The following is a 27,490-nucleotide window of genomic DNA, read 5'->3' on the forward strand; positions in this document are numbered from 1 at the left end:
GTCCGAGGACGTCTCCGTGGTCATGTGGCCGGCATGACTAGATGCCAAAGGCGCACAGAACGCTGTTACCTTCCCACCGTAGTGGTCCCTATTTTTCTACTTGCATTTTTACGTGCTTTCGAACTGCTAGGTTGGCAGAAGCTGGGACGAGTAACAGGCGCTCGCTCTGTTACGCGGCACTCGGGATTTGACCCGCCAAACTGCCGACCTTCTGATCGACAAGCTCAGCGTCCTAACCCACTGAACCACTGCGTCCCTTTACAGAGGTGAAACAGTTCCCCTATTCCTCCAGGTAGGATGAGCTTCATCTCTCCCTTATTCTGGCAGGGATTCTTCCTTCAGCAGAGAAAGGACTCTCAAGCCAAAGGGGCAGCTTTGACCTGGAAAGCCTGAGGCAGCTCAGCGCCGTTGCTGCCCTCCAGCTTCAGCTTGCCCTGCCCTAGGAGGCCCAAGGAGGCCCCCACCCCCTCCAAACCCAGGCTGACTCTGTAAACCACTCAAGAGGGCTGTAAAGCACTATGAAGTGGTGTGTAAGTCTATGTGCAGTGGCTCTTACAAATGTCGGTCACGTGACTACAGAATGCTGCAACTGTCATGTGAGCTTGCTGTCACGTGCCCAGATGGCGACCACATGACCACCGGGGATAGCTGAGTGTTTTGAGGAATTCTATTATGATAGGCGTAAGACGAGCAGGACAATTATTATTTTTTGACAGGTTATCCCAGACCGACATCAAGCAAACTCAGGAAATAAAAACCACTTGGGTTTCCAGAATGATCTGCCATTGGGTTACCTTGGAGCATATGGAAAGCCCGTCGAAGCAAATTCTTCAGCTCGACTTCTACTTAAGGCCGAGTCACTCTGAATCTCTTTCTTGCATTCGCCCCCAAACCCTGGGGGCTCAGGGCTATTTCCCCTCCCCTCTGTGTCCCGAAGGCTGCAACACCCCCCCACACAAACCTTCTCTCTCTTTGGAGCAATGGCATCCAGCTCGTCAATGAAGATGATGGCGGGCGCATTCTTCTCAGCTTCCTCAAAGGCCTTGCGCAGGTTGCTCTCCGACTCCCCTGCTAACTTGCTCATGATCTCAGGACCTGTGGAAAAGCAGGGAGAAGGCACTTGCCTCGGGAGGTAGCCCAAAAGAACATGCAGTTCCTCACTCTGCTTCAGAGGGGCACAGCCTGGGGTCCCAGAGCGCACCTGGCCCCAGAGACCTCCAGTATCTGTGGCTGAAATTGAAAACCAGGAAGCACATGGCTGGGCAGCCCTCTCATCCCATCCCATGGATGCTTCGTGCTAATTCAGTAGAAATGGACGTGAAATGAAATTTAGCTTCATTTTGGTTCAAGTCCTCACCACTACTTTGGAGAGCTTAATGCCACTGCAGACAGCCCTCGGCTTGCAACCACAACGGAGGCCCAAATTTCAGTTGCTAAGAAAGAGAGTTGAGTTTTGCCCCGTTTTACGACCTCTCTTGCCTCAGTCCTTAAGTGAATCGCTGCAGCTAAGTTAGTAACCTGTTTGCTAAGTGAATCTGGCTCGCTCATTTAGTTTGCTTCTCAGAAGGTTGCAAAAGGGAATCAGGTGACCCCGGGACACTGTAAGTCATAAATATGAGTCAGTTGCCAAATGTCTGGATTTTGATCACATGGCTGTGGGGATGCTGCAACAGTCGTTAAGTATGAAAACTGGTCATAAGTTACTTTTATCAGTCATGTTCTAATTTTGAACGGTCACCAGATGAGCTGCTGTAACTCGAGGACTACTTGTACTATTCTAGCAAACAAGCAGTGCTATGGGCCACAAAGCCTTTCCAACTGTTTAGCATTACTTCAGTTAAGTCTGGACAGAGATATAACTTAACATACACACACAGCCTAAAAAAAAAAGCACCGTCTGCTTCTTTTTGACTGGCATTAACCGCACTGTGAAGCCTGTGCACCTCCTTTTAAGTTTCCTTAAAGGCACCTGGAGGTTTCCAAGGATACCGGCTGGCTTCAAAGGCAACCGAAAGCGACAGCATCTTTCAAGCTCGAGTACGAAATGCTCAGGAGAACTCAGAACAAATCAGACTGTGTCACTAAAAAGACAACTCTGTTTTACGTTGCGACTCTGACTTTCCCTTGTGGTGTTTTTAAATTATTGTTTTTGATCTATTACTGTCTTGCTTGTTTTTATTGCATTATTAGCTTTAATTTTGCTTGGGGTTATTAACGAATGGGAGAATCTTTGTAATCACAATTGGAAGAATTAAGGAACTGCACGTTGAAGGTTCGGTACCTGCTGGCGGTCCCGTCTTGCGTTTCAGCCACGCAATGCACACAGTTGAAATGGTCAACACAAAGCTACTCACCATTAATTAGAAAGAAAAATGCTCCGGTCTCATTAGCCACGGCTCTAGCAATCAAGGTCTTCCCGGTACCAGGCGGACCGTACAAGAGGATTCCACGGGGAGGCTGGAGAGACAGACACACATTTAGCCTTGGCACATTAAAGGACCAAAGACTTAAAAAGACTCCCGGAATTCTGCGAGTTGAAGTCCACAGGTCTTTAAAGCAGCCAAAGTTGGACACCCCGGCTTCAAGTTTAAGCACCAGCATAGATATTGCGTAGGGTAAAAGGGGGGGCTCACTCAGTTCCCCCGCCCCACCCCGTGGATCTTGAATTCTTCAACGTAAGGAGCAGCTGTAGGGTAGAGGGTCTGCCTCTAGTCAGTGCAGCTCAAGCTTCAAGGTCAGAGAAGTGCCTCACCTTCACCCCGATTGCCTTGAAGAGAGCAGGGTGTCGAAGAGGCAGCTCCACCATTTCCTTGATCTGAGCCAGCTGCTTTCGGCAGCCTCCAATGTCATCATAGCCCACTTCGTTCAGAGACTCCTCTTCGTCCTGGCGGGCAATAAATATGAAAAGGAATGTCAGGAAAAACAAGGCGATCTTCACGATGGTTGCATCTCATCGGCTTGGAAGAATTTAGTCCACAAACCCAAAGAGTGTTTGCTTTAGATACAGATGGTCCTCCTAGAACAGGGGTGAGCAACTATGGCCCCCGTACGACCTGTGGACTTCAACTCCCAGAATTCCTGAGCCAGCCATGCTGAAGTCCACAGGTCGTAGAGAGGCCATAGTTGCCCAGCCTAGAAGGGTGAGCTTGGAATCTCTTTAAAACAGGACACTGAGGTAGCCCATGGTAAAGTTGTCAGATCTTACATTTCTGTAGTTAAGGTTATAATTTTCATTGATTTGAATGAATTGTATCTTATAAACCTGAGAGTCTTGAGCATCTGTGTTTCAATCAATCAGAATAGAGCTGGAAGGGACGTTGGAGAACTTCTAGTCCAGCCCCTTGCTCAAGCAGGAGTCCCTGTTTCTTTGATGAGGAATCCACTGGTCACTGTACATTTAGTCCTCAACTTATGTCCATTTGTTTAATGGCTCAAAGTTAAGACGGCCTTGGAAAAAGTGACTTACGACCTGTATTCACACTCATGACTGCTGCATTAGCCCTGAGGTCATGGGACCACAATTCAAGTGCTTGGCAACCGGCTCACAAATGATTGCAGCATCCTGCGGTCACATGATTTGCAACCTTTTCTGCCTATTTCTGGCAAAAAGTGCCCACTGGGGAAGCTGGATTTACTTAATGAATTTATGACTCACTTAATGTGTCATAAAATCAGGTTACAAGCACAGTGACTCACAACAGAAATTCCGCTCCTAATCGTTGTCATAAGTGAAGGACTACCTGCAGTTGTTTACGCCAATAAAGCCTTTGTTGTGTTACCGCCAATTGTTTGGTTCCTAATTTAAGGGCACATTTTACTACAACAGCTCTGGCAAAGTTTCCCATCAAAGCTTAACAATCTTGGGATTAGCATATCTGTTTTATGGACCACCTGTTTAAAAAACATGGAAGGTTCAGAAAAGACAATTTACTAAACTATTCAGTGTGACAAAACTAACATGATTGTGAAGAGTTGGAAGGACCTCTTTTAAATTGGGTCAATAGCCCAATGGAAAATGCAACACAATACAATCAGGTGCTGTGATGTACTGAATGTTTCACATACAATGTGACCAAGTCTTCACATAGCAATAAAGAACGTGAAATTTATAACGGGTGGTTCCATGAAGACGTTAGCTGTAGGCTTGGTTGTTCATTTTAACAGTTTTAAAAAGGGTTGGTTACATTCATGGAAGACAAATCTACTGAGAGCTATTAGCCATCAAGAAGCAACGGATGGAAACTAACCAAAGAGAGAAGCAACCTAGAACTATAAGGAGAAATTTTTTGACAGTGAGGACAATTAATCAGTGGAACAACCTGCCTCCAGAAGTGGTGAATGCTCCAACACTGGAAGTTTTTAAGAAGAGACTGGACAGCCATTTGCCTGAAATGGTATAGGGTTTCCTGCCTGAGCAGGGGGTTGGACTAGATGACCTCTGAGCAGGGGGTTGGACTAGATGACCTCCAAGGTCACTTCCAACATCATCATCATCACCATCATCATATTATCATATTATTGCTATTATTATTATCATTATCATCCCTCTCTAAGCGGTTTACAGAGTCAGCCTATTGCCCCCAACAATTGAACGGAAGGGTGAGTCAGCCTTGACTGAACTCCTAGCTGTGGGCAGAGTCAGCCTGCAATATGGCATTCTAAGCCCACCAGGGGTCATCATAAACTGATGGTTCCGTTCAGGGCTTTCCATTTTGAAGACTCAGCACCGTCTCCCGGTTCGGGACATGTTTCCAAATCCCAACTGCAGGGGAGCAACAATACAAGGGAAATGCATCTCTGCGTTTGTGGGCACCTCTGAGGCCTCCAATGGTCCAACATGAAAAATAAATGCTGAATTATCTTTGCTTGACCTAGCAGGGCTGTTCTTAACAATCTTATGTTCAAAAAAAAACATGTTTTACAAGCTCACAGTGATTAGATTCATACTAAGCCAAATCTAAATCATCTTCATTATGGTTAGTGCCAAAGTTCATGCAGGCTTACTTGCAACTATACTTCTGATGCTTAAATTCCTTCCAGGTGAGCAGCTGTTTGGACAGCTCCCACCAAAGCAGCCTTCTCAATCTCTGGCTCCAACCATATTAACAGAACAACAGAGTTGGAAGGGACCTTGGAGGTCTTCTAGTCCAGCCCCCTGCTCAAAGCAGGAAGACCCTCTATCATTTCAGACAAATGGCCGTCCAACCTCTTCTTTAAAATCTCCAGTAATGGAGCACCCACAACTTCTGGAGGCAAGTTGTTCCACTGGTTAACAGCTCTCACCGTTAGGAAGTTTCTTCTTCCTTCCAGGTTGGTTCTCTCGTTCTTCATAGGAACATTTGACCAAAGCCTCTTCGAAAAGGCTGCGGGAGGGGAATATCCACAAAGATCCATCCTCAAGGCTCTCCTCTCTCTCAGTATCCAATGACATTGTCCCTCTCTCTTAGTCCTGCCAGATCTCTCTGTTGAACTCACCTCTCGCTTGATCGGTTCTCCCTCACAGTGAATCACAGTGTCTGGAGCGACTATGCAGTAGGGGCTGGGGTCTGTCTCCACCACCTTGAATTCCACTGCGCGCATGCCTCCACGCACCAAGAAGATGTCCCCTGAAATCATTACCACATTCGTGACAACCCTCACACTACACCCGCCTCCAAAAACAAGGCAGCCTGTCACCAATCCATTCACGAGCATTGATGTTTTAGGCCAGTGGTGGCGAACCTTTTGGAGACCGAGTGCCCAAACTGCTACCCAAAGCCCACTTATGTGCCTGGCGGGCGTGGCCCATTGGGTGGGCGTGGCCCATTGGGTGGGCATGGCTGTGGTGGTAACGGCAGACTGGGTGGGACTAAAAAGTTCAATCAATCAATTCCAACTTTGCGAGATCTTTTTTTTTCCCCATGAGAAGTTGAAATTGATTGAACTTTTTTTTTTTTGCACACGGCGGCGGAGACCTAAAGCGAAAAGCTTTTAGAAAACCCAGTTGAAGGCCTAGGACTGGGGCGACGGCGTGTGTGCCCAGAGAGAGGGCTCTGCGTGCCACCTGTGGCACGCGTGCCATAGGTTCGCCACCACTGTTTTAGGCTTTTGCAAGATCTGGCAATATAATTTACCTGAAACATCTAATAATATCTGCTATTGTTTAGTCTGACTCCCATAGCAGCCTCTAAAATTATGGTGACTTAGAATACAGAAGAAGAAAGGTTTTTATAGAGGCAAAATAAACCCGCGTTAATAGTAACAGTCAGATCTCATAAAAGTAAGTCTGGAAGATAAGCAAGAAGTTAGGAAGGAAGAATACCATAGATTACAAAAGGTTTAAGCCACACCAAATATATTTTCTTTTTACTGGACTACCCAATGGAAGTTGAAGAAAGCTTAGTTTTGATCTTCTCTCTGTTAGACAGGTAAGAAAGCGTAAGGATATTCCATGATTTGTTCATGTTCACAGGTACTGCTAAGCTTGTAAGCCGCCCTGAGTCTTTGGAGAAGGGCGGGATATAAAAATGGAATTAAAATAAAATTAAATAAATAAAATACTTTCCCTTTTAAGGGACATCAGTGGTACGGGAAATCAGGTTCCTTGAAGGAAGGATGTTAAAAGCTATTATCTCCTCAAACCTGGACTACGTGTAAGGAGTTTTAGACAGACCACGCTTTCCCTGCTGCAAAAAGATTATAACAGGTTCCTTAAAGGCAGAGGAGCCTTGCACGCCAGCCTTTAAAAGGGTTAGCTGAGTGGAAAGATCCACTTCATCTTTGTGAACTGGATCTTTATCAACAGGTAGCACGATATCACAAGATCGAGAATAAATTCGTTGTTCGAAATTTGAGATGTAGTAATTTGCATAAAGGTATAACTGTGATTCCTATTATCATGGAAAAAAGTAAACTAATTCTGTTTTTATTTTATTTTCCTTTTTCTTTCCAGTTCACTTTTTTCACATTTATTTTAATCATTAGCCTGCTTTATTTAATCTTTTTACATATAACTGTGCTTGAAATGTTTAAACTATATTCACACGTTTTGCATTTTTTATCTTCGCTTATTAATAAAAAAAACAATAAAAATATTGGTGGCTATCACAGCTGTTTATTCTCCCCGAGAATGCTCAGAAATATCCTCCCACTGCCCAATCCAAGAGGCACATAAGCTCTTAGACTGGCATGACTGAGGAAGACAGCACACTGATGTTTCCTGGCATTTACTCAGTGCTTTGCAAGTAATCAGAACCTTTCAAATACAATCCCTGAACAAGAATAATCCGGCATGGAACAAGAGCCGTTTGTTGTGATTCAGGGTCAGCCTGTGGGTTCGGCAGTTGGGTCGGACGACTCAGAGGAGGAGGGGGGTGTTGAAGACCTTGCTGAGGGGGTTGAAGATCTTGCTGATGAGAGCCCTCAGCCAGGCCCCTCCCACTTGGTCACCACGGAGACCCAGCTGTGTGAGCCTGACAGCGTGGATGAAGATGACCCACAGCTGGCCCTGTTCAAGGACGCCCGACGCAGGAGGCAGTCAATTAGGAGTAAACAGAGGAAGGCAATGGGGCTCCTCGGAAGGAGGCAGAGAGAAGCCACACCCTGAACTCTATATAAGGGGAATGTGTGGGAGGGCTGGTTTGCTGAAGGCAACCGCTTGGATAGTTCGTGTTTCTTAAAGCTCCTGTTTCTTGGTTCGTGTCTTGTTTGTTTTTGTAGCTATAAATTTGGCAGGCGTAATTCCAGCCTCTTGCCTTCTTGTAAAAGGGGTTGTCCCTGCTTTTTCTGCAGGGCCGGTAGCAGGCTGGTACAGAACACCGTTATCCAATACTGCAAACAGAAAGGCAGAAACAGCTTGCATGCCTGTGTTAAGTCTGGAGCTTCAGGGATGAAGGCAAACGAAATTCAGTCCACGTAAGCCCAATCCATCCAACCGTTTTCTTTTACAACGGATTTTTCCAAATTGGGGTTACTGCGTATAAAGTCCCCTCACCTTGCAATCCCACAAATTGTTGAGCTTTTCAAAATGTTTTGGGGAGAATGTCCCTCTATGACATCATGACCATGCTCCCAGCAGCTCTCGGGCATGGCAAAGATATAGGTAGCCTGCTAGCTGAGAAGGGCGGTCTGCCTCTTTTAGACAATGCATTCTAATCTCCATCACTTAAAGTTGCCAGACTGACAAGACACCTTGCCTCCCCACATCCTGCTGCCTCCCCCTAGATCTTCACGCTTGTTATGGTGTAAAAAGAAAGGTTTCCCCAAGTCCGCTTGTGTCTGACTCTAAGGGACAGTGTTCATCTCTGTTTGCTAGCCAAGGGAGCCAGCGTTGTCCGAAGACGTTTGCATGGTCACGTGGCCAGCGTGACTATATGCCAAGCCACTCGGGGGACCTATTTATCTACTTGCAGTGGCATGCTTTCAAACTGCTAAGTTGGCAGTTTGATCTTCTTCTGTACTTAAGATGCTGTGCTTTGGAGGCGTAACAGAATATACGCAAGCATCTTTTAGCTCTCTTTTGACTGTTGGAAAGAGACGAGGGACTAATACTAGCAGAAGAATTCAAGAGGTACTCAGGCACTGTAACCTTAAAGAAACTCACCAGCAACAAGCCCCCGCCCCGCAATCTTGCCACTCCCAAAACACAATGGCCAGAGACAGATCCAGACCCAGCCAGAGAGGATTCCTACGCTCTTGAACCCTTGTAAACAAAATCCTTTCATGGCCTAGTCCAGCTTTCAACAGCACAGGCCCTTTTGACTACAAATCCCACAATCCCTGATTTTAAGGTGACTGATGGGAGGTGTGGTTAAAAGCTCCCCCTCTGGATATTGCAGAGCAGGGACAGGAAAGCCATGGCCTTCTAGGCGCTGCTGAAAAAAAGAGTAACAGGAGAAGGTCAGGGCTGAGGGATTTTGTGTCTCAATGGTCATCGGATGATCAAAGGCTCCCCAACCCCTTTCTCTAGCGGATCCTTTTAAGCAACATCCCCTTCAGGTCAGCTGGCGGGAGCCTGTAGGCCTCTCTTTAGGGTATAGAAAGATCAGGAAACAATATCCCAGGTGAAGATCTGTGGCAAGCGCCAAGTGTCGCTTCTCCACAGCCGGCTCACAGGCCTGGATGATTACCTTTTCTGATGGGTCTGTAGGCTTCCAGGAAGTAGGGCTTGAGATAGACCTCAAAGAGGTTCCCTGTGATCCCTTCCACGGTGTCATCAATGGGCAGCACGTGGATGCGCTTGCCGTACTTCACATCCGGACAAGGCTGGATGCTGAAAAGCAGAAGTGCTCTCCTTTATTCTCAGGTGTGGAATTTTGCTTCCCGGCCTCAAACAATCCCCCATTTCCAGCCCTTGGTGGGCCAGGTTTGCCCCTGCTGAGGATCTGAGAGGGCAACCATTCCTCTTCTCCTTGCCTTAGGTAGCGCCTCATTTTGGTTAATAAACACAGGTAGTCGAGTTACAAAGGTAACAGAGTCTGCCCATTCCATTCGTAACTCGAGGATTCGTAGGAGTGAATCTCGTACCCTGAATGTGATTTACTCCCAGCTTTCGCCCACGCATTCACTAATTTAATGCCTGGGTGAATGCGCTCCGCTTGTTAAGTGAACATGAGGTATCTCAGGTTGGGGAAGGCCCGGGGGGGGGGGAGGTAGTTATGAAACAGGCCATCTTCAGACCACCCCAGGCCTCCCTTGACCCACTGAAATACCTCATGCTCCCTCCTCTGGGAGGCCAAAATTCTCCCCCCCCCCCCATCCTGCCACACTGGGTCACTTACATTGTGAAGATCTGTCTCCTCTCCAGCCTCTCTGTTTCTTTCTCTGCTCCCAGTAAGAGCAAAGGGAGGCCACCGAGGCCCAGAATGGACCTCCGAAAGCATGTGGCTGCCTCCCCGGCCTCCGTTCTGGGCTTCAGAAGCCTCCTCTAGGCCTCTGAGGCCCAGAACAGACCCCCCCGGAAGCATGTGGCCACCGCCCAGAGACTCCATTCTGGGCCTCAGAAGCCTGGAGGAGGCTCCAAGGCCCAGAATGGGCCTTTGGAGCCCTGGTAAACCATCCCCTGGTGTCCTTTCCGGGCGGCAGCAGCCCGGATAAGAAATCTGATGCTCAGATGCTGAAGCGTCTCCTGGCATCATTTCCGGGTGTTGGAGGCCTTTTCCGGGCTACTTCCGCCCGGAAAGAATGCCAAAAGATGCTTCAGCAGGCTTTGAAGGCCCAATCTGGGCATCAAGAGGCCTTTTCTGGACTGCTGCAGTCCGGAAAGGATGCCAGGAGACGGTTCAGCGGTCTCCAGGGGAGGCTTTTTGCGTGCCTCCGGAGGTCTGTTACAGAGAGAGCACACAAGATCAGTAACGTGAGATCTTGTGCCACTGATCTCGCATGATCTTGCGTTACTTTAGGGCTCTATTCTCTGCGAACACACCAAAGGAAGCAGTGAAACAGCCAAAAAAGCGAAGGATCTCTCGATCTTTGCAATGTGAGTATCCACTAGTGCAGGGGTAGGCAACCTTGGCTCTTTTATGAGTCGTGGACTTCAACTCCCTGAATTCCTGAGCCAGCATGGCTGGCTGAGGAATTCTGGGAGTTGAAGTCCACAACTCATAAAAGAGCCAAGGTTGCCTACCCCTGGCCTAGGGAGACTTGGGGGAGGGGAGGAAGAAGAGACTAGCCCGAGTGAATGTTGCATGCCACTGCAATCGTTCATAAGGGTGAACAACTGCCATGGTGCGGCAACCTTCATAATTTCAGGACTTTTTTGTAAACACCAGGGGGCGCTTATCACGTCACATTCGCTAAGGGAATGGGCCTGGGATCCTGCCAGACGGAACTCCTTAGCAGAAGCAGCAGCCTGCCTCTTGTACTCAGCCTGATGGGATGGGTAGCTGTGATCGGGAAGAGGTGGTCCCTCTGACAGACCGCCTCATACCTTAGGGAGGGGGCATTAAAGGTTAAAACCAGCATCTTGAATTGCACCTGGGAACAAACCAGCATCCAATGCAGCTCTTGGAACAGAGATATGTATGTCATCCTACGGGCACACATCACTCTCTGTGCAGTTCCTCATCCAACTAAGCCAGTGTTACTCAACCTTGGTTACTTTAAGCACAGTGGACTTCAACTCCCACAATTCCCCAGCCAGCTATGCTGTGGGAGTTGAAGTCCACACCGCTTAAAAGTGGCCGCGCTTGAGAAACGCTGCACTGTTTTTCCACAGCAGATTTTGAGGGTATGCATAAAACTGGGGAGGAAGGCGCCCGGCCGGGGGGGGGGGGAAATCTGTCATTGGAATGAAGGTCTTCCTTTGTGAGAAGAATATTGGCTTTCAGCTAATCATCAGTTCAATAACTTTGCAGGGTAAAAATCCATCAATTCCTGGCAACTTCATAGTACATCTTTATGTACTTTTCCTGAAAACAGCGTGGAAGTGGATCTGACACTGCCATTAAAGCTGAGCCATTAAGAACAGATCAATTTACAAGGAAGAGGCACATTTTCCAAAGTCCAGCTGCATTGGTAGTTTACACAAAAATTAGAGCTTCAACAGATGCCTTTGTGTTCATCAGCCTGACAAACTCTTTAAAGCAGGGGTCTTCAAACCTGGCCCTTTTATGACTTGTGGACTTGAAGTCCACAAGTCATAAAAGGGCCAAGTTTGAAGACCCCTGCTTTAAACCCTTAGAATACCCAAGTCCTTCTTGCAGCCTCACCTGATGACGTCTCCTAGGCGCACCCTTAGGTTGTTGCGAACCACTCGGTTCATGCGGATTTTCTCATCCGAGCAGGTGTCATCAGAGAGCACAATGCAGACGGCCTCTCGCCTTTTCTTGCCTTTGAGTAGGACCGTGTCTCCCCTGAACAGCTGCAGTTCATCCATCTTGGCCTGGAAACAATGAGTAGGGAGAGAAAAACAACTACTCAAAACCGGGAAATCTGGGAATGAACTTTGCTTGCTTGAAACTGGATATCCCTTCAACTTACTAGGGCAGGGGTAGGCAACCTTGGCTCTTTTATGACTCGTGGACTTCAACTCCCAGAATTCCTGAGCCAGCATGGCTCAGCTTGGAAACCTCTCCCTTTTCCCTCAGCATGACTGGCTCAGGAATTCTGGGAGTTGAAGTCCATATGTCTAAGGCAAGGGTAGGCAACCTTGGCTTTTATGACTTGTGGACTTCAACTCCCAGAATTCCTGAGCCAGCCATGCTGGAAAGGGAGTGTTTCCAAGCTGAGCCATGCTGGCTCAGGAATTCTGGGAGTTGAAGTCCACAAGTCATAAAAGAGCCAAGGTTGCCTACCTGATCTAGGTCAACCTGACCGATGGGACCCGCTCTAGAGGAGTGGACATTACGCCTTCTTTGGGCATTCTGGCTGCCAATTAGCAAGCTTGTGGTCCCAAGAAATCCTGAACAGGTTAATACAGGTAGTCCTCAACTTATGACCACAACTGAGCCCAAAATGTATGTTGCTAAGTGAGACATTTGTTGAGTTTTGCTCCAGTTTATGACTTTTCTTGCCACAGTTAAGTAAACCACTGCATTTGTTACGTTTGTAATGCAGTTGTCAAGTGAATCTGGTTTTCCCATTGACTTTTGTCAGAAGGTTGCAAAAGGGGATCGCCGTTGACTCCGGGACACTGATATGACCCAGTTGTCAAGGGTCCGAATTTTGATCACGTGACCAGGGGGATGCTGCAACTCTCAGAAATGTGAAAAATGGTCATGTCACTTTTTCCAGTGCCCTTGTAACTTCAAACGGTCACTAAACAAACTGTTGTAAATTGAAGACTACCTATGCAGTTGAAAAGTTGCATTAACTCAACAGAAACAGCAAAAGAGAGACAAGCACCTTTCGTAGGATGGGAATTCATTTCGATCACGCCAGACTACAGAGACAGACTTTCCAAACGTGCATCTATGTTGTATTTTGGTAAGACAGGATTTCGACCATGAAAAACAGCAGTAGCCAAACAACAGAGGCTTGTGGAAATCTTTTAGCTTTTCATGGTGGAGAGAAGAAACTGTTCCAAGGGTCATTCAATGTTTTTAGTCTTTTTAGTGATCGCTGCTGAGAGATGCATGCTGCCCTCCTCTGCAACAGGGAAGAACTCTTACGCTATAACAGGAGTGGGGGGAAAAATACTGCTGCATGGACCAATTGCAAGGAGGCAAATTTTTGTTGAGAAAGGAACAGAGAACAGGGGAGCAGCTTATCAATAAAGCTCCCCCACAAACAGCTTGGAGAAGCAGGCTCGCTTCCTTCTGGGAAAATGTCCATTCATCTGCTAACTAGCTCCACTCTATTATGCAGCACACACACCTGCGACAGTGACACCACACTGTTGTCCTCATTGATTGCTTCATCAACAATTAACCGATTGGGCCGGTTCTTCTGCTTCAGAATTGCAGTTGATAAGTCATCAGCTTTGGAACTGTAAACAGAGAAAAGAGTTGCTGGTCACTTTAGAAACAGAGCCACACCCCATTCTATTTTTCATTCACGTGCTATTGCTTTTACTCTTAAACAAGCACGTCATATTAATACAACACAAAGACTAAAAGTATTTTAATAGGCTCTTCAATTGGGTTTCTGCTAAGCGGTTATTGATCAGAAGCGTTCACGAATCACTTACTACAGGACTAGCAATTTTGCTACGAGGAAAAAAAAGTGTTTGCAGCAGCCTTTTGCAGCAAACTTTTATTTAATTCTCAATATGAGAATTTCTGGCCAGTTTCAAACACGGGCAAACCTTTTTCCTTTAAGCCTCTCAGTTCACTGAAGCCTTAAGAAAGAAGTTACATCATTATTTTAATCTGTATATTGTATCTCTTTTTTAATTTGCCCTGTAAACCGCCCTGAGTCCTTCGGGAAAAGGGCGGTATATAAATCGAATAAAATAAATAAATAAATAAATTAAAAAGAAACCATTTCTAGAATTTCCAAAAGGCATTTCAGGCTAGCTTATGTCAGAACTCTGTACAGCCCTTCCTACCCCTTATCCTTGTTTGCAGTTCTCACAGAGAGGGCGCTCGGGTATCACCAGACCAAGGAAGGACGACACTTTCATTTACCTACGTGGACAATTTTCAAAACTTCTTAAAGAATGTGACTCATAAAGAGCCTAACTTTTGCTCTGGAAGTGAAAGTGCAACTCCACTGGTGCACAGTGCTCCCTAGCAACCCAACTCCTGAGCAGGAGTTTGCATCCAGCTACAATCTTTGCCCTCACAAAAAGGGATTACTTTGTGCCTTCCAACTGTAGGCACAGAAACTTCAAGAACCAATTTAAGGCCGACAACTTGAGGATGATGGGCCTTCTTCTGAGGGCATGTCCTCTCTTCTGGCACATGTCCCATCAAGCATTACTCCACTTGTCTGTCCCAAAGGTGCTTTTCCCAAAAGGACTTTCCCAAAAGGACTTTCTTGGGGTTTCCCCCCCCCCACCTTTGAAAACGTTTCGCTTCTCATCCTATAAGCAGCTTCTCGGATGAGAAGCAAAACATTTTCAAAGGGAAATCACCAAGAAAGTCCAGTTGCCTTTTGGGAAAAAACACCTTTGGGATAACCATGACCTGGACAATGGAGAATCTCCATAGACATTTACTCCACCTGCAGATTCCGGGATGCTGAATTTCGAACAGCTTCTGTAAAGTCTCCTTCAACCACCTGAGTAAGATTAAAGACTACAGACCCAGTCAAGGTGGAGTCCAGGAGGAGGACAGAGGGAAGATCCCAAGGGAAGGAAGTTCAGCCCCTCAATCACTATTTGCTCCAATGAGATTGGCTGGCTGGCTGGGTGGGTGGGTGGGTTTACTGAAAAGGGTCTCTTGCAATTCTTTCATAGCCAGAAACAACAACAGGCTATTCTGAAAACCCACTACATTCCTTATACAAACTTGTTACTTTATCTTCAAGAAGCTGAAATACTACTACACCTTTTTACATATTTCTTCTGAAGTGTTTGATCTGATTTCTAATAACACCAGTCACAAGGAAAAGAAACAGTAATTAAAACAGTATTTTAGTCCACTCAGATGACAGGCAAAAAGCTCGTGAAGTGAGCATATCCAAACTGACTAGGTATCTTTGGATTAAAATTTGGTTTGGATTAAAATTTGGTGGAACATGCAGAAGATTTTTAAGAAAAAGACAAAGATTTTTACCACAATTGTTTTTGTTGGGTATTATCACTGATTGTACTATTATAGAAACTAAATTGATGCTGAATTTAATAACAGCTGCAAGACTTTTGGTAGCGCAATACTGGAAGAAGGAGGACCTACCTACTATTGAAGAATGGACTTTGAAAGTTTCGAACTTGGCAGAAATGGCTAAAATCTCGGCATATGTGAAAGATCACTCGCAACAGAGATATATAGTGGAATGGAGAAGATGGATTGATTATATTCAGAACAAATATGGGACTACAAACTATCATTTAGCATTTGAATAGTTATTAGTTATTGTAATTAGAGGCTATATTATTTTTCTTTTCTATGGTTAAGGAGAGTTAAAGTGCGATAGGGTTTAAAGAGTATTTATAGTAATTAGAATATTTTAGAGTAAGATTGTATGATGTAATACCCTGTATTCGGCTCTGGGAAGTCGGGGGGGGGGGGTGTGTTGGGATGGGAGGGATGGGGAGGGGTAGATGTTTCAAAAATGTATTTTAAACCTTTTCAATTAAAAACAAACAAACTGACTAGGTATCGTGGTTTGCAGCTTCTGTGTTATCTGACTCACTGTCTCCAGGGCAATAGGTAAGTAAGAAGGTAAAAATGCTGAGGATACGAGTCCCTCAAATTCAGCCAGCTGAGCCAAACTAGACTGCCAAACTAGAGTCCTATGGAAGAGATGTTGACTGCATCAAAACATCCGCCAAATTGAGGTAATAAAACAGAAATAAAGCAGATGCAGGAAGGACACTGTGAGAATCAATACAGCCCTTTTCCGACTTGCCCAAACCCAAGGCCATCTTAATTTCCCAATCCTTTAAGGGCCCCTGGCAAGCAGCAGAAAAGCTGTTACCGTCATTCAAACCCTGATGACACAGCAGTAAGTGACCAGGTTAGAGGGATTTGTTGACTTGGAAGCTGCTCAGAAAGCTGTTCCTGGAGCCCCCAGGGCAGTTACTAGCTGGATAAAATAGAAGGCAGAATCCCCAGGGGAGGGGAGGGGGGGGCAGAAAGCGCCTGATTCAAGGGGCCGGCTGCGCTTGCTCAGCTAACATGGCAAGAAAGCTTTTGCTAATAAAAGGAAATAAAAGGCCCTTCAAGCTGGGCTTTTCTCTAAGGCAGGTGATGCTGACACAAGAGGATTCTTTGGGTTGTCTGCTTACTATTAAATCATAGACAGAAAAGACTTTCTGTGCATTTATTCTGAGCCTCTGAGAACATAATGCATAATAAACCTCAGGAGACGAGTGAAGAGCTAACTTTTTTCCAAGGATGAGCCCTCCATCCTATATAATGATATTAAATACCTGCTGACAGCTATCTTCCTTCCATGGGATCCTTGGGCTTGACCTCGGGCTCAATCCTGAGCTACAAATATCCCCTCCCATCCGTATCTTCCTTCCCTAATTTCAAGTTTTTCCATTTTATTTATTTTTAATGAAACTTGTTGAGCAGGCTCTGACTTTTTACGTGATGTCAGTCTGCCAGATTATACCTTCTCTGTCAAATGAGCATCTGGAGCGCTTGGCACCAGAAAGGCATTTACAGTACAGATTAGCAAAGCAGTTTCAGGGGCATAAACCCATTTGGGCCTGCGAGACAGCCTCTATAAACAGACCTGGCATTAAGCAGCCATGCAGAAGAGGCAAGATTTCTATGGAGTCAGAAATGAAAGACAGAAGTTAAGTTTTCATCGGGGAAAGTTCTCAACCCCACCGAGGTGTGAGGTGATACTGCATAAAGTTGGCTTGTGAAAGACTCCGTCCCTGCCCTCTCCACTCACAACTGGGAAAGCTTGAAGGCCGACAGAGTCTGGGCAGACAACCAGACAAAAGCATTCAACTGCCAGACTAACACCTGCCTGGGCTCTCCCCCACTGCAGCACCTGCTTCAGCTGTAATTTCAAAGGTGAGATTCTTCTGACTACATAAGCAGCCAAGGACAGCCCTTGAGATAATTAAGTGGGCTGTCCCTGCCCACAAACCCAAGGAGCTCTGGGAGAGGAAGCAGACAAAATGCCTAGAGAGATGATGACACCAGAAGCCATGGGGCACAGTGGTTAGGATGTAGTATTGCAGGCTAGCTCACTGCCAGGAGTTCAATCCTGACTGGCTCAATTGTGACTCAGCCTTCCATCCTTCCAGGGCTGGTAAAATAAGGACCAGATTGTTGGGGGCACCATGCCGACTCTGTAAACCACAGGGGTCTTCAACCTTGGCAACTTTAAAACTTGTGGATCTCTCTCTCCCCCTCCCCCTCTCTTTGTGGCTTTGAAACACAAGGCTGAAAGCCCTGCGACTGAGCTGTTGTGAGGCATCTGGTAGATCCTATCACTTGCATCTTGTCAGAGCTGGAGGCCAGCTGAGCAACCTCTGCTGAGAGGATCTTGCTTAGTTACCTAAGATCAGTTTGGATCTTGAGGAACTGGACTAATAGTCCAAACTATTAATGCTGCCACCTATGAACTTGAATCCTGTCCTACCTGGTCTGTAAAAGTTGCCAGGGAGGTGACAGGAAGTTGATTTGCATAGTTCCAGCAAGGGGTATTCCCTTCTCCAGAGGTAATCACACAACCTACCTGTTTTAGGCAATTATTGCATACTCCCAGTCTTGCCTTAACTTAAACTTGCTTGCAAAGTGTTTGGCCAATAGAGAATCCTAAAGGAAAAGTATCAGTTGGGATTCAGACACAGGCACGGGAGACACAATGCACTAGGCATCCTAGGAGATAACCTGTGGTGGGATGAGAATAGAGGGATATGACACCCTTGGTCTTGCAATATATTTTGGTAGCTTGTCCCAAAGGTGCTTTTCCAAAAAAGCAAGTGGACCTTCTTGATTTTTTTTTCTTGAAAATGTTTTAATTTCTCATCCAAAAAGTTCTTGGAAAAAGCACCTTTGGGACAACCATAACCTGGATGATGGCAAATCTCCACAGACATCTTTGGGAGAGTTGAACCTGGCATAGCAATTGGTGGTCATGGCCAGCACGATTTTTACACAAATACGTACATCTTGTGCCAACTGTGAATCGTAAAACTTTTCTGGACAGCCATTCAACCCCTCATCACTTCATGGCTCAACTACTGCGATTCACTCTACATGGAATGGCTCTTGTGACTTTTAAAGCAAACTGTATTTTGAGAAATATGCCTTCCTGTTTAGATTGATATGTGAGGGAGACAGTGGCCTCCACATCTCCCAATTCTAAACCATATAGCACTCTAAAAGTAATGCAATGTTCTCTATACCCGGCTTGTGTTATCAAATTACCTATTGATTGTGATTCCACATTAGTTTCTGAATAATCTTCAACAGCAGCTCAGTGAAGAATTCACTGCCACAATTGAGACATGATGGGCCATTTTAGCCAGGTCCCACTTCTCAAGGAATAAGATGGAGCTGGCCCACCAAAGACGGCCAAAAGCATTTGGTGTCAAGAGTCAAGGTCTGTGAAAAGTCCCTAAATTACAAATGTGGGCTTTCAAAGGGAAAGCCACTCACTCCAGACCAGTCAGGTCTCAACTGCTGACTCATCAGCTCCACTGATCAAGCCATGTCAGGATTCCATCTTAGCTGATGCCCCTCTCATTGCTATCTGTATGTTTTTCAACTCTGACAACTGTAAGCATTCCCCACCATGTTTGCTGCCAAATTCTGGGAGTCCCCACATTTTAGAACTGCAGGGGTTGAGAAACACTGCTCTGGTCCGTGGCTCAGAACTTTAACAGCTTCCATGGGATGCAACTGAAAAGAACCATAGAAATGGGTGATGGTTGCTGACTGATGGAACTCCACCAATACTAAATCACCTTCCCCAGCAGTTTCAAAAGAAAACTGAACAGCCTGTGTCTTACAGAAGAGAATTCTGCAGCTTTTTGTGAGTTACTGGCCACAGGCTATGTAGACATCCCATAGTCCTAGCTACCGAGATTTGTCTTTAGGAAGGCCCAAAACTATCTGTTATACTTCTAATCTTTGCAAGGGATAATGGCCAAATGGTATCCAAACCTGCTGAGCCATCCAACAGAACCACAACAAACACACCCCAATCACTGTCCAAGCATAGACCACTTACTAAATTGGGGGAAAAAATGGTCTTAATCTCAAGACTGGGAGACACTCAGGACACACAAGGATGACTGCAGCTACTTTTAAAAAGTAGTTTTTATAATAGTGTCCAGAGATCTCAAGAGAGAAGGAATCATTCTGCCAAGAGATCAAAAAGAAACAACGGGGAGAGATACCCCCTGCCTATTTTCTAACTGTAGCAATTCACCTAAGCAACTAGGAATATTTCTGTCTAAAAACTGAAGAATGACTAAAAGGGATCTAGGCTTACTCAGGTAACAAGCAAAGACAACTTCTTTAACAAATGTCTTAATGCCACTTACCTTAAATAGAAGAGAACCTGTCCAAATGAGGCATTTACAATTTCCATTGTATGCTTGGCTAGTCCTTTTCTAGCAACTTCCACAAGCCAAGATGGACAAGAATCAAAGCAACTTCTTCCTCTAAGCACCCACATTTTCAAGTCCAAATTCATGGAGGAAAACCAACCCTCTGCTAATTCAATCAAGTCAAGAAAACACACTTCAATGGAAGAGAATGCACCTAGCTCAGGGTTGAACTGTGGAATCCTGGTGCCCTGGAACTAAACTCAATCCGTATAAATAAGCTTGCCAAAGTGCAGAGAGTCCCAAGGGCTTCCAAAACACACTTCTGACCCAAATCAGTAGAGGTAAAAGCCCCCGTTTTTAGCTTTGAGGCCTGAGCAGAGCATCTTATCTTTCTAATCGCCCAAACCAAGTACACCCAGTGGGGTGGCACTTTATGCAGGCAGGGAAGACAAAGCAGAGAGAGAGAGAGTGGGTGTCTGTTGTCTTCTCACTCATTCATCTAATCATCGGCTGAAATACAGCACTGCCCTAAACCAGGGGTAGGCAACCTCGGCTCTTTTATGACTCATGGACTTCAACTCCCAGAATTCCTGAGTCAGCTACGCTGACTCAGGAATTCTGGGAGTTGAAGTCCATGAGTCATAAAAGAGCCGAGGTTGCCTACCCCTGCCCTAAACCAACCCTGGAACTCCCTGCCGTGATTGTGCAGGTTGTGGAATTCTGGGAATTGAAGTCCTTTCTCTGGCCGGCCTCGGGGTGGGGGCAGGAAGGAACCACCACACAGTCTCTGGAGTCCCGAAGGCGTTTCCCCCCCCCACCCCCCACCCCAAGAGGCACCTGGACTTTTCTTTTCCTTTGAAGTCGTTTCGCTTCTCATCCGAGGGGCTTCTTCAGTTCTCGAAGTTCTTGAAGTGAAGAAGCCCCTTGGATGAGAAGCAAAATGTCTGAAAGGAAAAAAGAAAAACGTTCAGGTGTCTCTTGGGGGGAGGGGGGGGGACGGACGGAAGCGCCTTTTGAGGCAACCATGAAATCTCCCGGGGCCACCCGAGGGATGGCTGGGGCAGGAAGCCCCGGCTCTCCTCGCCAAATCTACCAGGGGGTCCACGCGGCCCACTCCAGGAGGCTTTGGAGGGTTCCCCAAATAAGCCCGGCTGAGCCCAGCCCGGCCACCGGCCTAGTCACGCCGCTTCCCCGCCGGGTGGGGAGGCCCCCAGAGGGCCCCCGGCGCCGGCAGGGCAGGCAAGGAGGGAGGCCTCGCCGGCGCCCCCCGCCCCGACCGGGCCCTCCAAACTCCCCTCCCCGAGGGCCTTCCTTGCGGGGAGGGGGCCTACCCCAGTGCCCCCTCTCGGCTCCCCACAGCGAGGCGTGTCTCCCGGCCTCCAAGCCGGCCCCGAGGACGCCGCGGCCAACCGGCCCGGACGCCGCATGCCGGGCCTCGCCAGGCCGTTCCGGCCGCGGCTGGGAGAAGCGCCGCGGCCGGCAGACAAAGGCGCCGCGGCGGTTCGCTCGATAGCCTGGGCAGGGAGACCAGCGCCGCGGAGCCAACGTCGCCGGCCGCAGCTCTTCTCCTGCCGGCGCGGAGACAAGGGAAGGCCGGGCGGGCCGGAGAGACACGGGGTGGGGGTGGGGGCAGCGACGGTGGCTGTTGGTGGGGTCGGGTCGAGGCACTTACTCGGGTCCCGAGGCCATGGCGGCGGGCGGCGATGTGGGCTGGCGCGGTGGCGGCGAGGGTCACTTCGGCTCTGCCTGCTCCGCGCTGGGTTTTTCCCCTCAGCGATCAGCGCCGACTCATCGGGGGTGACGCTCCGCCCGGCGCGCTAGGCCGCACTCTGCCTAGCAACAGGTGGCGCGGCGACCAATCCGAAAAATAGAGACGGCCACGCTCGGCCAATCGCAGCCCCGAGCTGAAACGGCTTTCCGCCCTCCGCTAAAGACGAAGCGGGCTGCTCCAAGAAGGCAGAACCGCCCGGCGACCGGACGGACCAATCAGAAAAATCGGCCGACGTCCGAGGCGGAGCCTGGAAGATTTCAGGCGAAAGGCCAACACGAAGGCCCTTTCCGGCTAGCTACGCAACGCTGATTGCGGGGGGGGGGGGGGGGTAGGTCGAAAGAATTCGCAGCCAATCGAAAAACGGAGAGATTGATTGACACGACGTCACTCTTATGGAAATAAGCCCCTTGCGCCAGCGTGGGATGAGCCGGGCCGTGGACGACCCCGGAAGTAGTCCGCCGGCGTGGCATCATGACGCTGGGGAATTGGAAACTTGTTTCTAAGCATGTGCTGCTGGGGGGATGGGCTTTGTAGTCGCTCGCGTCTGAAGGCTGCCCGGGTGGCGGCAGATCCGGTGGTGGGGCAGCCGTGGGAATCGCTGTCGCGGGTGGGCCGTGGAGCCAGGCGCCGCCTTCTGTTCGTTCCTGAGCTGAATGAAAGTTCCTCGTGACACATTAACGGGCGCCTAGTGCCCCTAACCCAGGGGTAGGCAACCTTGTCTCTTTTATGACTCGTGGACTTCAACTCCCAGAATTCCTGAGCCAGCATAGCTGGCTCAGGAATTCTGGGAGTTGAAGTCCACGAGTCATAAAAGAGACAAGGTTGCCTACCCCTGCCCTAACCCAATATTTCTCAATCTGGGCCATTTTAAGATGGGTGTATTGGAAAAAGAATATATTTTTCCCCCCAAGAAACTGTAGAAGGGCATGCTAACCCTTGGAAGAATACACTGTATATATTCCTAATCTCATAGATTCTGTTTAAACATGGAAATTGTACGGATCAGAGGCCCCTGCTAGGCTCAAAGCCAGTTTTAACTATAATTAGTTGGCATGACGGTTGATTCAGAGACAGCCCTCAGGAACTAATAACTTGTTGTTGTTAGTTGCGAAGTCGTGTCCGACCCATCGTGACCCTATGGACAATGTTCCTCCAGGCCTTCCTGTCCTCTACCATCTTCTGGAGTTCATCTAAGCTCACACCTACTGCTTCAGTGACTCCATCCAGCCACCTCATTCTCTGTCGTCCCATTCTTCTATTGCCCTCAATCTTCCCCAGCATGAGGCTCTTCTCCAGTGAGTCCTTCCTTCTCATTAGGTGGCCAAAGGATTTGAGTTTTAGCTTCAGGATCTGGCCTTCTAAAGAGCAGTCAGGGTTGATCTCCTCTAATAACTATAAAAGGTAATTTGTAAAGAAGGGTAGGGAGTGATAGAATTTGAGGAACGGGAGATGTAATCAGGAGTGGAATAATGTGTTCACTTTAGGCGCTTCGGATAGGTTGTGATGGTTTGAGTACTCAGCTAATGAGGAAAAGATGGGAAGTAAATTTGCCACGGTGATGGGTATAAAGAAAGCATATAGATTTAAGGTGTGCCCACTGTACCTGCGAGCATGTGATACACCCTCTTTGCAAAGTAGTAAAAATAAAATACCATTGTTTTCTTTTGGAAGTTTTGGCTGGTGATTGTTTATTCCAAATTAGACAATGAATTCTGGGAATTGAAGTCCACCCACCTTAAAATGGCCCAGGTGGAGAAACACTGCATTCTGGTCTCAGGGTCTTGAACAGCCAAGGCTAAATGTTACCTTATAATCATTGTCAGCAGGTCTTAAAGCTGCCAAGTTTGGACTCCAGTTCCCAATTCTCTCTGTTGCCTCTAATTTAAATGCCAAGTCACAGGGATTGAGGAGAAAGGCAGAAATGCAACATCTGGATGTGGGCAGAGAGAGGGGAATGTCTGCTTTTCCTCTAAGAGTCTTTTGCTTTGCCGGCTGCCTGGAATTCCCCTGCAAATCATTTCACCAGCCAAGATGACAACCGAATCCTTTCAGTTTCTATTCTCTCCCTTCTCTGGGGCTTTTGCTCAAGCAAAAGTCAGACTACACGAAATGAAAAAGCGTGGTTTGGGCCAACCCGTGAAAGAATGGACGTGGCTGCACCACCTTTTTTTTTAACATACACATACAGGGAGCAAGTGGTGAGAGAGGAGGGGAAGGGCCTCTGCCCCTCACCTGGCCTGCTGCAGGTTAAATGGATCTCTTGAGCTTCTGAACAGCAGCAGAGACAGAGTTGGGGGTTAACTAGCCTCTCAGGCATCTCTCCCATCTTTTCTCCTTCGAATACGATGAACATCGGCACTGAGAACTGGCTTCTGCATACAAGTCGGCTTTTCAGAGAGAGATGGGTGGCATACAAAGAATACCAATTGTGCAACAAATACGAGGAATCCTCAACTTATGACCACAATTAAGCCCACGTTTTCTGTTGCTAAGCAAGACAGCTGTTAAGTAAATTTACCCCACCGTACAATCTTGCTCGCCACCGTTGTTAAGTGAATCACTGCAGCCGGTAAGTTGATATCAGGGTTGTTAAGTGAATCTGGCTTCCCCATTGACCTTACATGTCAGAAGGTCGCAGAAGGGGATCACGTGACCCTGGGATGGTGGAACCGTCGTAAGTATGAACCAGTTGCCCAATGGCTGAATTTTGATCATGTGACCATTTGGATACTGCAATGGTTTTAAGTATGAAAAATGATTAAGTGCCGTTGTAACTTTAAATCACTCAATGAACAGCTGCAAGTTGAACACACTCTGTAAGGAGCACTCTTCTTTTACAACAGGAAATTGCTACTTATCGGGTATTCTTTTAGCACAGTGGGGAGCAGATCCTTTAACAAGGGCTGCTTCTGAGTTCAAATCTCCAGCAAAGACTCCCCTAAGCAATCCCTATCAGGTGGCCCTCCAGAACCGTCCTGAAAGTTATACCACTATTCAAGGGGAACAGCTTTTCTAATATTTACAGCAGGGGTCTTCAAACTTGGCTCTTTTATGACTTGTGGACTTCAACTTCCAGAATTCCTCAGCCAGTGTGCCTGGCTGAGGAATTCTGGGAGTTAGTCCACAAGTCATAAAAGGGCCAAGTTTGAAAACCCCCGATTTTCAGAATCGTAAAATTTAAAGAAATCTTGTTGTCAAATCCAGTACACAAATTCATTAAGACAGCATCCCCCTCCAGATGACCATCAACCTTCGCACTCAGCAAAGTCCAGATTTCTTCCATGGTCACTTTTAAAATGGGATTTACGGAGGCCTGAAAAACTCCACTAGAGGGTTAGGTTAATATCTGCGCCAGATAAGTGGGTAGAGAAGAAAAAGTCCATTAAGCACCTTTAGGAATGAGCCTTTCTGGAGGAAGATCAGCTTGGATTCTGCAGAAGAAAATCTTGCTTCATCAACCATGGGGAATGGAGTCAGCCCTCTGGAGGTTGCCTTTTTGGCATGCCAAAAGGCATTTGAAGACATTGCCCACCGTCAGAGGCTCCCAAGAAAGTTGAGCAGCCTCGGAATAAGCTTTATTGTGGTCTTACAAAAAAAAGACCAAACAGAACAATAGGTAAATCACCCTGGCTTAGAACTGATTCTGCTTTTGAGGCCAGACTACTGTGTTTCCCCGAAAATAAGGCTTATCCTGAAAATAAGCCCTAGCTTGATTTTTACCTGTGCCTAAGACCTACCCGCCCCCCCAAATAAGCCCTAGTTAAGACCCCGCTCACTCCATTGCACTGTCTGGTTGTACAAGCTGAGGCAAGGCGCATGCGTAAAAATCAAGTTGCTGCCCCACGGGTCCTGCACCCGATTACCTCAGGACTGCTGCAGCCAGGCCTCCCACACCCTGACACCTGCCTTGCCTCGCAGCAGCAACACCAACAGCCCCATCCAGGAGCCTGCATGGCCACCGCTGGCCCACTTCTTCTGTGGCCGCTTGCCACCGTTCGGCGCATCAGCCTCGGCTTCCGTTTTGCCAACAGAGGCCTTCAAGAGCTCCGTTCTGGGCTGCAGAGGCCTTTCCTGGCGAGGCCAGGGCGACGCACGTGAGCTGCAGCGAGCAGCCAAAGAAGGCCCGGCGGTGGCCACGTGGGTTCCTGGTGGACAGAATTGTTAGTGCCGCTGCCGCAAGGCAAACCAGTGGAAAAGACATCCCCCACCCCAAAAAAAGACCTGATGTCTCTTTTGGAGGCAAAAATATATATAAGACTGGGTCTTATTTTCTGGGAAACACAGTATCAAGAGGCAGTAAAGGAACCAGGAGTCAAGAAAAACGTGGCAGATCAGTTCTTGATAGAACAACAACGGTTGCGGTATCTCAGGTTGATGTGATCACCATCTGCGGGCTTTCCAACTGGCTTCCAACAAGCAAATTTAATGGGGGAAGCTGGATTCACTTAACGATGTGGTTCACTTAAGAACTGCAGTGATTCACTTAACCATGATAAAAAGATGTCATAAAAGTGGATGAGATTCACTTCACAACTGTCTTGCTTAGCAATGCAAATTTTGGTCCAATTGTGGTCGTAGGTCGAGGACTACCTGTATGTGGGAAAAAAAAGTTTGCCACTTCTTCCTTCTCACCAGGTGGGCTTGGCTGTTGGCCCTTCCCTGCCATCCCGTTTTTCCCCCCCCACCCCCCTACTTCCCAGTTAACCCAGTTTTTTCCCCCTATTTCCCAGTTTACTTCCCAGTTTACCAGGGACTCCTGGCAATTTTTCATGGAAGTATTAGCCAAGCACAATCCTCAGCTTTTCCAAGATTAATTAGTTGCTGCCATCTGGTGTTTGCCAGTCACTGCTTAGACAAAAAGAGAACGAGGAGACGTGATCAAGCTGTGAAAATTACACATCATGTATTGTATACAGAAAGGGGATAGGGAGAAGGAATCAGGTGGTATCTGAAAAAATAAATTAGGGCAAATAAAAAAAAAAGTACTTCTATACACATCATTCCCATTTTGACCTGGTGGTCACTGACTTGGATGAGTGTAATGGTTAAACCAGGGGTAGGCAACCTTGGCTCTTTTATGACTGATGGGACTTCAACTCCCAGAATTCCTCAGCTAGCCATGCTGAGGGGAAAGGGAGAGGTTCAGGAATTCTGGGAGTTGAAGTCCACCAGTCATAAAAGAGCCAAGGTTGCCTACCCCTGGGTTAAACAAATCATGGAAGCCTATCAAGACCACTAATTTGGAAGACTTCACTGTTGTTTCCCCATATAGGGGGAGAGGCACGGAGAGAAAAATACTGGTCAGGTAGATCTTGGCTTGATGTAAGGACTGCATGCACAGTACTTACATTCCATTCATCATTCAGTTCTTGAGAGGAGAAATCTGGGAATTTGACTCTTAATTTTTCAGCAAATATTGGGTTATCTAACGGTTCCTATTACCACTAGAACAATCTTGGAAGGTGACTTAGAAAGGAAACATTTGCATCCTATGCCTGGGTGAAGGGGGCTACAGTCAGGTCCCCAAATGGCCTAATTTGGTTCTTAACTCCTTTTAACCTTAACCAAACGATCTCAGGAGGGTACTTCCATACTCAGGAATCTTCTTTCTTTGCGGTGCATCCCAAAGTCTTGCTTTGTCTGCTACTTTAGAACAGGGCTCTCCAAACTTGGTAACTTTTAAGTCTTGTGGACTTCGACTCCCAGAATTCCCCAGCCAGCATGCACTGGCTGGGGAATTCTGGGAGTCAAAGTCCGCAATTCTTAAAAGTTGCCAGGTTTGGAGACCCCTGCTTTAGAACCACTCAATTTTGCTCGATGTCCACATTTCAATAGGTCTCATCCCAACAGGACGCCTATTTGAAGTTCTTCCTGGTCTTTATCCAGACTCTGGAAATGGATGCAGAAGCTCTGGAAACCGAGACTATTCCTCTGAACTGCCGCCCACTGAGGATCCCCCATTCTCCTCCATTACGAAGGGGAGCCGCGTTCTCCGTGCCTGGGTCTCTTCTCCACTTCCCACCGAGTGTGAAGCCCTCCTGAGTCACACCAGCCAGCTCCACGAGCCAGAGCTCCTGGGCAGATATTTATGTGGGAGCCATTAAGAAAGGTCACCCCTCCCACTCCCCTGCCCCCTCCCCCCCCCCCGAGAACTCAAAACAGAACGTGTC

The 27,490-nt window shown here is 47.3% G+C and overlaps 1 protein-coding gene across 1 annotated transcript in view; it reads right to left on the reverse strand.

The window, feature by feature from the left end:
• The window catches only part of VCP (valosin containing protein), a 34,677-nt gene extending 13,293 nt beyond the window's left edge, over nucleotides 1–21,384 (reverse strand). Inside the window, exons 1-8 of the mRNA XM_081321726.1 lie at nucleotides 21,222–21,384; nucleotides 13,294–13,405; nucleotides 11,688–11,860; nucleotides 9,108–9,250; nucleotides 5,476–5,606; nucleotides 2,753–2,884; nucleotides 2,355–2,457; nucleotides 962–1,095 (exon numbers count right to left, since the gene is read on the reverse strand). Of these exons, the coding sequence (XP_081177852.1) occupies nucleotides 962–1,095; nucleotides 2,355–2,457; nucleotides 2,753–2,884; nucleotides 5,476–5,606; nucleotides 9,108–9,250; nucleotides 11,688–11,860; nucleotides 13,294–13,405; nucleotides 21,222–21,238 (945 nt within the window). The 5' untranslated portion in view covers nucleotides 21,239–21,384. The remainder of the gene's footprint in view (nucleotides 1–961; nucleotides 1,096–2,354; nucleotides 2,458–2,752; nucleotides 2,885–5,475; nucleotides 5,607–9,107; nucleotides 9,251–11,687; nucleotides 11,861–13,293; nucleotides 13,406–21,221) is intronic.
• Nucleotides 21,385–27,490: the final 6,106 nt, after the last annotated feature.

This window comes from Vipera berus, assembly GCF_964194415.1.
Source record: "Vipera berus genome assembly, chromosome: 2".
Classification (NCBI taxonomy): domain Eukaryota; kingdom Metazoa; phylum Chordata; class Lepidosauria; order Squamata; family Viperidae; genus Vipera; species Vipera berus.